The sequence below is a fragment of the Macrobrachium nipponense genome, chromosome 20 (genome assembly GCF_015104395.2).
Source record: "Macrobrachium nipponense isolate FS-2020 chromosome 20, ASM1510439v2, whole genome shotgun sequence".
In the NCBI taxonomy this organism is placed as follows: Eukaryota; Metazoa; Arthropoda; class Malacostraca; order Decapoda; family Palaemonidae; genus Macrobrachium; species Macrobrachium nipponense.
Window position 1 is genome coordinate 48012397 of NC_061089.1, and position 12500 is coordinate 48024896.

Below are 12500 nucleotides of genomic sequence, written 5' to 3' on the forward strand. Positions count from 1 at the left end.
CATTACATGGAGAATGATCAGTTAAGAATTATTATTATCATTATTATCATTATTATTATTATTATTATTATTATTATTATTATTATTATTATTATTATTATTATTATTATTATTATTATTATTATTTTGATCTCAAACATCAAATTATCATTAATCAAATTCGCCTTCAATATATATTTTTCGGGGCGCTGCGACAATTCAATTAAGAATTCCCCGGAGAAAAAAAAACTTCTTCCCTAATTAAAATAATTCGATGGATTTAATTAAATTAAGAAGGCTCCCACTACAATGACTTCAATTTGCCTAACACGAATTAAATGACATTAGCTCTTACGAACTATGCCAATGGAAAATATTACCTTCGACAAAGATAAGTACTGAATAAAATGTGTATTTCAAGGATATTAGAAAGATTAGAAATTATTCTTCAAATGGCTGAATATAAACAATGACTCAGTCAGTTTAATTTTGGATATTATTATGATCCTTCAAATGGGTGGATAAAAACAATGATTTAAAGTCAATCATTTTTGTTTGGATATTAGAAAGATAGTAAATTATTCTTCAAATAGCTGAATAAAAACAATAAAGTAACTCGACAGTGATTGCATATTAGAAAAATTTAAATCATTATTCGAATGGCTGAATATAAACAATGATTTAAAGTCAACTGTTTTAGTTTGGATATTAGCAAGATTAAAAATTACTCGTCAAAGACCTGAATACATACAATAATTTGACGTCAACAGTTTCTGTTCGGATATTAAAAAGTTATAAAAAATTTATTCTCAATTAGCTGAACATAAACACTGTTTTAAGTCAACAACTGTTGTTTGTATGTACCAACTAATGGACCAGTATTTGGTAAACATTACAGTGAAAAATTCTGAATCACATTTTTTGGCAATGTGGCCTTTTAAGTATACCAGGAAACATGAGGCTAAAACCGAGTATCCATTAATTCCACCGGAAAATCATTTATGCTGGAACAAGGGTCCATCTCACATTTGCTGGACCTTCTGCTAATGTCAGCCTGCTTGTCAATTGAACATGGCAAATGAATGACGCCAAGTAACTCATGCCATTTGCCAAATGAGTGCAGTCATTCAGTATCACGAAAATGCAAGACGTATTTTGGGTTTAATGCGGGTGGAAATGTTTAGAAAAAGGTAAGATATTTTCCATATTATTTCGGAAAAAAAAGAAAACAAAATATGAGGACACCTCAACCACGCAAATAATTCATATTCGACTCAAAATTTGCAATATTATAAATTTGACAATAAAACTAGGCGAAAATAAATTAGTCTTGATGGACCCAGAGGAATGGACACTTCACGAATCAAATAAATCATGGATAATGTTATGATTTTCAAAGAAAATTTGGTAACTAATTGAGAAGCAAAAATAAAAACGAAACGATCCTGTATACGTGTGTGTAGATAATATATATGATTATATATATATATATATATATATATATACTATATATATATATATATATATATATATATATATATTACATATATATATATATATATATATATACTATATATATATATATATATATGTAGATAATATATATATCTATATATATATATGTAATATATCTATACATATATATATATATATATCTATATATATATGTATATAATATCCCCCATATATATACCATATATATATATACATACATATAAATATATATATATATATAATATATATATATATATATAATATATATATATATATATATAATATACGGAATAGATAAATACAGATACAGGAGATTTTTAATCTCACCTAACATAATCAAACCAAGGCTGATTGAAAACAGCAAAAACTGCCCAAAGGCATTAATCAAAGAAGTAGATCAGAGTCTTTGTATCAGGATTAATTATTCAATAGTGAGAGACTTAGACTACGCCATCGCTTATTGTACGAGATATTTCTAATAATATTCCGTAAGAAAGTGGATTAGATTCAACAACGAAGGATTCTTCCAAATTTCAAAGGTCGGCCCCTTTCTATTTCATAAATGTAAGAATAACTTCACTAAACACGTATTTTTAATGGATTCTTATGGATAACGTAAGAATCTATTAGGAAATAAGACAACCAAAAAGGTAGCTAGTAATATATTGGACAGGTGACCCAAAAAAGCTATATAAAACAAAATCAGTAACGTTAAGCAAATGGGAAAATTTCTTTTCAAACATCTCATCAGGGTCAGTTATTCAAAAGTTCTCTACGCGTATTATCGACGCGATTACAACAAACAAAACAATAAGTACATTCAAGTTAAAAAGACATAGTTTAATGCGTATATCGCATCAACATGTTATTCGGCCTTGCAAATCAGAGTGGCGGTGATGATACACATTCCTTTCAGTTATAACATCAATAAACCCTATTTTTTACGTAGATTGATTGATGACGCCTCTGCAAGAGAGAGAGAGAGAGAGAGAGAGAGAGAGAGAGAGAGAGAGAGAGAGAGAGAGAGTAAAACTTACTTCTTACATGAACCAGTGTGTTTTTGTTTGTCAAAGTCAGGAATATTACTTAGATTTTAAACAATATCCAATAATGAACCAAATACTTTTTATATTATTAGCGGCCTATTCCAATGCACAATAATGATTTGCCTGAAATAATGAACAAATTCCAATGAAAAAAAATATTATTTTGAAAAAGGAAAAGGTATCTGAGAACGTCAAACTCTATAGATCTTTTCTGAGCCCCTAGACCGAGGGAAACTGAAGTGGTATTATTAGATTCTGTGTGTGTGTGTTTTCTAGAGAGAGAGAGAGAGAGAGAGAGAGAGAGAGAGAGAGAGAGAGAGAGAGAGAGTTCGTGTTTTGCAACCTAAAATGTTTCTATTACTAGTAATATTTGCATTTAATGATAAAACTGTTATTGGCCAACCGCGCTACTAATGAACTGACTCACGCAAGCACGAACTCTAAACACACAAATTACACCTCAGTAATTGCCTCGCACAAGTTTTATCCAACTCTCCACAAAATTGCCTACTACATTCTCTGAAATTTTGTAAAGAAGCATTAAGAAACTTGTTTTTGCTCAAAATCGTTCATCACGATTAGATGTAATATTTTAGATTGAATCGCTAGAACACTGAAATTCAACAAGAAATGTTTAATGCTCATCTAAATACCCATTATTAGAAGAACTACTTTCTGTATAGAATAAAAAGCCGGCGTTTACCCATCGATCTTTGATACACAGCCACAACCAACTTTGGCTCTTTAAAATGCCCAAAAACCAGTGTTCTACTTTCAGCAAGTGACCATGAATCAGTTTACCACGCCACATTCCACAAATCAGTGTTACACATTTTCATATATAACCACTAAGGAAGACTTCACCTTCTGATACATACAAATTGGCGTGTTTACCTATCAATGATTTTTCAAAAAGCAGTATTTTATTCCGTTTACACATATAAGTTAATTAATTTTTTTTTTTTTTCATACAAATCATAAAGCAGCATTTTCACAACTTAGGATATACCCAAAAGTCAATAACTTACGTTACGATACATCTAAGTAGGTAATTTTCTTTTTTACCCTATAAAGCATATTCATAGAGCAACGTTTCATCTTTGGATACATTTTCGGCCCCTAATCCATGGCAATAAATTAAGCTTCTCATGATGTGATACATATCACCAATTCAACTCTTAGGAAAATCAAAGTTCCTTTCCGATACATATTCCCAAATCAACTCTTATGCAAATCAAAGTCTCCCCCTCTGATAATTATACCCAAATCACCTGCTTTGAAAATCAAAGTTTCCTTCTGTTACATATCCGCAAATCACCTCTTAAGTAAATTAAAGTTTCCTCAATGTCTCTCTCTAATACATATCCCCAAATCACTACTTAAGACGACCAAGGTCTCTCTCTAATACATATCCCCAAATCATATCTAATAAAAAACTAAAGTCTCCCTCTCTGATACATACCCACAAATCCAGGAGTGTCTTCGACGAGGGTATGCCGACGGCACCTGCAGAAGACTTGGTAACCCTGGTTGGCCCATGGGGGGCAAGGACAGGTGCAGCGTTTTAGGTGGCTCCAATCGTCCAGCGAAAGGAGGGTCGCCGTCCATGCTTGGAACTTGCAAAGTAACAAATCCACCTCCTCCACCTCCTCCTCCTCCTCCTCCTCCTCCTCCTCCTTCCTCCTCCACCGCCACCTTCAGGAGGTTCCTGAGTGGGTACCTGGAGGGAAAAGTCCGGGACATTGGGAGGGGAAGTGATGGTTAACTGAGGTCCTGAGGATGAGGAATCATCGTCCTCGTCGTCGTCAGGAGCTCGGATTTCCGGCACTTGGAGCATGTTGTTGGAGTTGGCACTTGAACGTGTGTTAAGAGTTGTACAGCAAGAGCTGGAGTCGCTCGCTCTGACGGGAAACCTGTGGGGTGTTACTACCCACCATCACCAACACCTACTGCTTGGGTAGTGCCATAGGGCCAACTCCCAAATTATTAGAGGCCAGAAAAGACGGATATACAGGGAGCAAAACTTTTTCCAAAAGGTGGTTTCAATGTTATTCAACCCTCTTCTCATAGACAATACATGCCCTTTCTTTTGTAGCTTTTTTTTCTGTTTCTTTGCTGGATCTAAAACTTAACAGACTTAGCTTTTCTTCCGCGTTTTTCCTCCTCACTTCTACATAAAGCTATTTCTTCTCCGTTTTCTCTTCACAGCTTCTGTATTCCAGCTGAACATGACTCTTGGACGAATGGTTCAGGGATTTCAAATAAACAACACTAAATGATCAACAATGGTTTCGGCAAAGACAAAGCCAATTTCACACAAAGGCTGTTATAACACAATATCGCTCACAATTGTGTCCTACACAAACACACGAAAGCTACTAAGAACCACCAACAATCACTTCAACATTATGCACTTCGAAACAAAAACACAAAGAAATAAATCATCAAGGTCTGCTTATAATAAGTAAATTATTTTTTCCTAAATCTCAGAATATTCAACAGAATTGATCTGTCAGAACTGACACATCATTCATCATATATTAGTTACCTTCATTGTTCATCTTTCCGCAACAAGGTTTAGGTTCTACACTTTAGCTGAAATCTATCGATGCTGCTAGCTAGAAAGTTTACTGCCCTCAAAAATGCATAGACAATAATGTCCACTATTACTGCGACGAAAGATGCATAGCCATATTTTTTATGTAAATTTTTTTGCAACAATTTTTTTCTGTATTTTTTCGGCAACTAATATTTCTATCTCCACTAAAGCGACTACACTGGTCCTCTACACAAAACCACACAGCAGTGCTTTAAATGCAAACACTCTCATTTCCAGTCCATTAATTCCAGCCATTAATTGCGACGATGGTTCTTTTCCAATTTCCTATCGTACCAAAAACAAAAGAAGTCGAAATAAAACGCGATACCATGCGATCACTTAAAAGCTTCAACAATAACAGCGAGTCGCCTGCTTACTCTACAATAATTAATCCTCACTAAACACCGCTGAGTGTTATGTTTAAAAACACCCTTCAAATAATGACTCTTCGTCTATGCAAACTAATTCTTCACTTCACTTAAGACACTATTCTAATAAGCCACTTTAATTTGCTCTATCAAAACTATATATCTTTTTTTTTTCTTCTTATATTATATACACATATATATCTCTCTGACTTATCTAGGGTCTAATTTACTATTTATTACAAAATAACGACTCGTTACAAGTGTTTCTACGGAGAAAAAATAACAAGTGCGATCACACGGGAACAAAAACGTCACTGGCAGCGGAACTTCTTTTTATATTTCTTTTTATTTTTTTTCTTTTCCTCGCAACTAGCAAACAAAACAGCAGAGGTTAGAGAAACACTACTCACACACCGAGCCGATACCTATGAGTGACTAGCGATAAGAACAGTCGCTTTTCCTCCCACCGAAAAAAATCGGCTGTTTATCGTGTGACGTCAGTGAGCCGTGCGAGAGGGGCCTACCACACTCGCCGGGGTAGGGGAGACGGGGAGGGGAATCGGTAGGTTCCCTCAGGGAGGTCTTACCCCGTCAGGGTGGAGTGGAAGAGGTGTATTCGGGGGTACCAGGCAGAAGTAAGCAAGCCCGTGCTTCTTTTAACGGGGTTGTCTATGAAATTTACATAATTCCATCCTTCACCTGTGCATCCTCCTTGCAACTTTTTTTGTTTTGTCTATTTTTTTATCTTTTTTTTTCCTTTTCCTTAGTCTCCCTGTCGCTTCTCACTCACTCTCTCTCTCTCTCTCTCTCTCTCTCTCTCACACACAATAGAGATGAGGACCCTGTATCTTCATCCAGTGGAATCGCTCCTCGCTGCCTTCAACCAAGGGCGCCCATCACAACCCATCATGATTTGGGAGGCAAGAATCGAGGGGGAGGGGGTAGAGGAAGATGAGGGGGAGGGGGAAGATCCCTACAGCAGCAGCCTCTCGCATCGCCATCGCTTATCTCCTCCTTCTTCGCTCAACTCGACCGAGAATGGAGTTACGGGATTTGACGAACGAAACAATTCCCGGGGTGACTCGTCGAAACGGCATGCAAGGAGGGCACGCCCTCATGCCCCTAATGCCATAAAGAGGAGGTAGGGGAGGAGGAGAAGGAGGAACACATCTGGGAGGGAATACGGGACGGTGGGGGATGGGAGGAGGGGGTTCAAGTTTAACACACGAGAATTGACCACAAACACACTTGTGCACTCTCGACTTCGCTCTCTCTTTCTCTCTCTCTCGCTCTCTCTCTCTCTCTCTCGCCGCGTACCTTAGTGTGCTGCTCACTGTCAACACTAACACTGCCACCAGCGATGTTGGCACCCCAGTTCTCCTCCGGTGACAGGAAATCACGCGTACAAACGAACGAACTCCGTGACAACTTTATTTTCTCGTAACAGATGAAGACCCTGGTGGCATCTCAGCACACTGCCTCATTGTTCCGACGAGTTGATCGTCTTCCTTATCGCTAATGGAATCGCCTCCCCATTCCTAGGAATCGGAAAAGACTAACGCATGATGAAAGCAAGTCCAAAGAAGGCTTAAATCCACGCATGACATCCAAGCATAGAGACAGAGGCAGAGAGAAAGAGTGGAAAAAGGTTGGGGAGTCAGACAGAATGAGATACACGTCAGAATGTAAACAAGAGGTCGAGCCTCCCGGGAACAAAGGTAGGGTTCGGATCCTTTACGCGATCAGCTGAGAGAGAGAGAGAAAAGAGAGAGACACAGAAAGACAGGGAGGTGATAACAAAGTCTCCAAAAATCTCGGGGTCGCAACTTCTCGTCTTTTGAAGACAACTCCTGAAGTAGTCGCGGCAGAAGGAGAGCAGCGGCGGCAGAGGAAAGAGTGACCAAGAGCAGGATGATGATGGTGATGATAAGAGGCACGAGGAGCAGCAGCAGCAGCAGTAATAATGGTAATAGTAGCAAAAGCAGCGGCAGTAGCAGTAGCAGCAGTAGCGGGCGGGAGTGACAGCGCGCAAAGAGATGAATGGGCGGCCACTGGCGGCGGCGAACTGTGGGAGATACGGCCCGCTTGCCCCTCTCTCTCGACCAGGCTCCTCCCGCATTGCCTTTACGTCGACGTCGCACCGCACTGCTGCGCGGACCAAAACCAACCACCCTTAATACTCACTCTCTCTCTCTCTCTCTCTCTCTCTCTCTCTCTGTTTTAGCCCGCCCATCCTACCACTGTCTGTGCCGAATTCATCCTTGTGTCCTATCGTATGCTGTCAAGCAATCACGATTCCATCTTCTTCTCCTTCTTCTTCTTCTTTAAAAACTTGACTTTTTTTACCTTATAAAAGCAAAAAAATTTTTTTTTGCTTCTCATAAGAAAAGCAACAGCTCTTTTGCTTATGTAAACTTTTGTATTTTGTTATATACCCTATACAAAAACAGTATATTTTTGCTTCTCATGAAAATATAACAGTTCTTTTTCTTCTTCTTCTTCTTCTTCTTCTTCTTCTTCTTCTTCTTCTTCTGTAAACTTTTTTTTTATACCTTATACAAACAACAGTATCTTTTTGCTTCTCATAAGAAAAGCAACAGTTGTCCATCATGCAATCATCTTGCTATAGAGGACATTTATATTTGATGATTTAATAAACTTCAGAAACAAATTTGAAAAAAGAAAATTATCAAGATATTTAGCAAAATGATATCGTTCTCGTGGAAACAATTTACACAACAAGCAATGAAAAGTGAAGCAAAAAATAACTAATGAATAGAAATACAATAAATGAAAAACCGTTTCATTTTCTGCTTCACCACTTCTTCCGTTTTGCGTTGGTATTTCCGCCATAATATTTAGGAAGGACCGAGAGAAACAATAAATAAATAAATAAATAAATAGATAAATAAATAAATAAATAAATAAATAAATAAATAAATAAAAAGATAATAAATAAATAAATAAATAAATAAATAAATAAATAGATAAATAAATAAATAGATAAATAAATAAATACTAGTCCGGATGACTTTCCTGCCCAACGCACCTGAATGACACGCAAACAGCTTTTGCTTGCAAAGTTTGCCACAACATGTTTTCCTTTTCATAAGGACACACGGACGGACCCCTCCCCCTGACCCCAAACCCCTCAAACAAATCCCACCCGCCCCCAAATTGTCTTTTTCGTGGTTCGAGACCTCATGTAATCGTAATTTGTGTGGTGTGTGTGTGTGTGTGTGTGTGTGTTGTGTGTGTGGTGCATTGCTAAAACAGCCAGTTCTACTTGAGTATCTTTATGAGACAGGAAGTACACGGCGTGATGTCTTCATTTGATTTTTTGTACTTTATATTGTGTATATGTCTGTATGCATAATATATATATAGATATATATATATATATATATGTGTGTGTGTGTGTGTGTGTGTGTATAGATTGTATATATATATATATTATATATATATATATATATATATATATATAATATACATAAAGCATATTTTCTTTATATCATATACCTATTATCATTCTGCAGCAGACTTTTCAAACGCTTAACGAAACACATATTTAACTGTGGTAATGTATGGTTTAAGGCTGGCGGTTTAACACTGTTAACGGAGCATTATCTGATCCTGATTAAATAAACGCGCCCACCTGAATAAAGTTCCCGACTGCCTTCCAGTTTTTGTTAAATTTAAACTCCTATATTTGATTAAAGCAAAAAACTATCTTACCAAAACGATGCAAATATATTCTCCATCACGGAAGCTGTAAATAAAACATATCCCGGAAGTGTCACTGACTCGAGGGTAATAAGGGCATCTAAATTATTAGACCTCTTCCGCTTCAAACCATTACATGAAGTTGTAAGTTATTACCTGAATTTTAACGGCGATTTGTATGTATGTAAATATATGTAGATATAATATATATATATATATATATATATATATATATATATATATATATATATATATATATATATATATATATATATTATATATATATATATATATAATATATATATATATATATATATATATATATATATATACATACATATATATATACCTCGATGGTTTATGCTACCTTGTGCTGAAACCCGGAGCTGCCCATTATGTCTCCCCTACCTACCCTTTTCCAACCTCCTAGGGCGGACAAACAGGTATGCAGGAGGAATAGGGAGGTGTCATGTCTCCACTACCCTCCCGATTCCCTATCTACCCTGTCCCCACCCAGCCCGGACAAACAGGTTTCCTGGAGGAGATTGCATGTGTCATGCCTCCCCTAGCCTCCCGATCACCTACCTACCTCGTCCCCCACCCGGGGCGGACAAACAACAAAAGATCCACTCGGACCTTCTACGGATACTACGTGCTACCTTTTCCCATAATAAGCATAGATTAACAAACACGACACTTGAAGTATGAATACAGTAACATAAGCCATAATAAAAAAATAAATCGTAATACACCTCTTTAAATACTGAAGTGTGATAACACTAACAGTGACTTTGCAATTCTGGCTAAAACTACTGACGCAGTTTTTTGCGTCCTACTCAAATCGCTTTCCCATTTGCATATGCAATAAACCTTCCGTTCTTTTCCAATAACGTCGAAACTAAACTTTTCTCAAATCCACTCATATTTTGCTTAAGGAAGCGAAGTGAAGAATAAAACCAGGTCTTCATTTTAGAAATGGGGTCCTTTTACGCATTTGCTTGTGTTTGAGAGAGAGAGAGAGAGAGAGAGAGAGAGAGAGAGAGAGAGAGAGAGAGAGAGAGAGAGAGGTATTTATACTGTTCTTAATATAAATTTGGACGCAGATCATGTGCGGACTACCGCATGTTTCTCCCACAGAGTGACACAGTCCACCGCCAATTTTACACTTCACAAAGATAAGGAACACAAGAGTCAACAATTTGTTCTAATCCATATGATTTTTATATTTACTAAATCTTATTTCCCATATGTAAAGCAAACTATTATCTTAATTCGTTTCTTTTATTATGGATAAAATGCACCAATCTCTATTTTTTGTTTTTGTCAGCTTTTTACCGAATGGCAAATACATCTGTTCACAAATACAGTAATTGTATTTCTAGAATGTTGTCAGCTATAAAGTAAAGTGCTTTTACAACAGCTTGATTTGCAATCCTCTTTCCATTTTGGAAGAAATATTTGCACAGCATTTACAAGTACAAAGCCAAGCATACGTAGGCGCAGTATATTATAGTATGATAGCAAAGATTTCACACAACGTCACAAGCTACACGTTACATATATATAAAAAAAACTATATATTTTTCAGAAACATTCCAGCAACATTCCCACTTTTCTCACACGTAAGAGGAGACTTTCGAAAATCGTGAGTGATCGCCAGGAGCATCACAGTGACGATAGTCTTAATATTAGTTCATTCTCTTTAAAACTGTCCCTAGATGGTGCTGTCTCACAATATCTCGTCTCCTGGTTATTATCTAGTGTAGCGTATGATATTCTCAGTACTGTCTTATGTTCTTTGCGGTATCTCGTATTCTTAATAACAATGCATTTTATACTTCCACCTTTCTCAAGATCGTAATAGTACTGCATATTCTTGTACTATATATATATATATATATATATATATATGTTATATATATATATATATATATAGTACTATATATATAATTTCACTAGATCCCTAGGGAATTTGTGAAATTACCAATTCGCTTAGGAACATTTGATCCCCGAGAGCTTGTACTAAACATGGCGAAACTGTTTCATCTCCACTGTTCCGGCGTGTTTAATACTAGCCCCTAGGATGTCAAATCTGTTTCACCGTGTTTAGTCCTAGCCCTTGGGTGTCAAATGTGTTTTACCGTGTTTAGTCCTAGCCCTTGGGTGTCAATGTGTTCCGCCGTGTTTAGTCCTAGCCCTTGCGTGTCAATGTGTTCCGCCGTGTTTAGTCCTAGCCCTTGGTGTTAAATGTGTTTTTACCGTGTTCAGTCCTAGCCCTTGGGTGTCAATGTGTTTCACTGTGTTTAGTCCTAGCCCTTGGGTGTCAAATGTGGTTTGCCGTGTTTAGTCCTAGCCCTGAGGTGTCAAATGTGTTTCACTGTGTTTAGTCCTAGCCCTTGGGTGTCAAATGTGTTTTGCCGTGTTTAGTCCTAGCCCTTGGGTGTCAATGTGTTCCGCCGTGTTTTGCCGTCCAGCCTTGGGTGTTAAAGTGTTTTACCGTGTTTAGTCCTAGCCCTTGGGTGTCAAATGTGTTTTGCCGTGTTTAGTCCTAGCCCTTGGGTGTTAAATGTGTTTTACCGTGTTTAGTCCTAGCCCTTGGGTGTCAAATGCGTTCCGCCGTGTTTAGTCCTAGCCCTTGGGTGTCAAATGTGTTCCGCCGTGTTTAATCCTAACCCTTGGGTGTCAAATGCGTTCCGCCGGGTTTAGTCCTAGCTCTTGGGTGTCAAATGCGTTCCGCCGTGTTTAGTCCTAGCCCTTGGGTGTCAAATGCGTTTCGCCGTGTTTAATCCTAGCCCTTGGGTGTCAAATGTGTTTCGCCGTGTTTGTCCTAGCCCTTGGGTGTCAAATGTGTTTTTGCCGTGTTTAGTCCTAGCCCTTGGGTGTCAAATGGTGTTTTCGCCGTGTTTAGTGTCCTAGCTCTTGGGTGTCAAATGCGTTTCGCCGTGTTTAGTCCTAGCCCTTGGGTGTCAAATGCGTTTCGCCGTGTTTAGTCCTAGCCCTTGGGTGTCAAATGTGTTTTGCCGTGTTTAAGTCCTAGCCCTTGGGTGTCAAATGTGTTTTGCCGTGTTTAGTCCTAGCCCTTGGGTGTCAACTGTGTTTTGCCGTGTTTAGTCCTAGCCCTTAGGTGCCAATGTGTTTCGCCGTTTAATCCTAGCCCTTAGGGTGCCAAATCGCCGTGTTTAACCTAGCCTTAGTCCAATGTTTCGGCCGTGTTTAGTACTAACTCCTCGGAGATCAAATGCATTTAGGGACATTTGAACCCCCAGGATCTAGTACTAAACACAACCTTGT

General features: G+C 37.7%; 2 protein-coding genes across 2 annotated transcripts; one reads left to right on the top strand and one right to left on the bottom strand.

Annotated features, from left to right (window-relative positions):
* Positions 1–1806: 1806 nt before the first annotated feature.
* Positions 1807–5395, bottom strand: LOC135225646 (uncharacterized). The gene is made up of 2 exons (XM_064264975.1): positions 4209–5395; positions 1807–4156 (listed from the first exon to the last, which is right to left on the bottom strand). The coding sequence occupies exons 1-2, from the start codon at positions 4354–4356 to the stop codon at positions 3945–3947; spliced, it is 360 nt and encodes a 119-aa protein (XP_064121045.1). The 5' UTR covers positions 4357–5395; the 3' UTR covers positions 1807–3944.
* Positions 5396–6319: 924 nt separating this feature from the next.
* Positions 6320–7508, top strand: LOC135220152 (ADP-ribosylation factor-like protein 6-interacting protein 4). The gene is made up of 2 exons (XM_064257447.1): positions 6320–6627; positions 7346–7508. Exons 1-2 carry the CDS (start codon positions 6320–6322, stop codon positions 7506–7508), a joined length of 471 nt encoding a protein of 156 aa, XP_064113517.1.
* The last annotated feature ends 4992 nt before the right edge of the window (positions 7509–12500 follow it).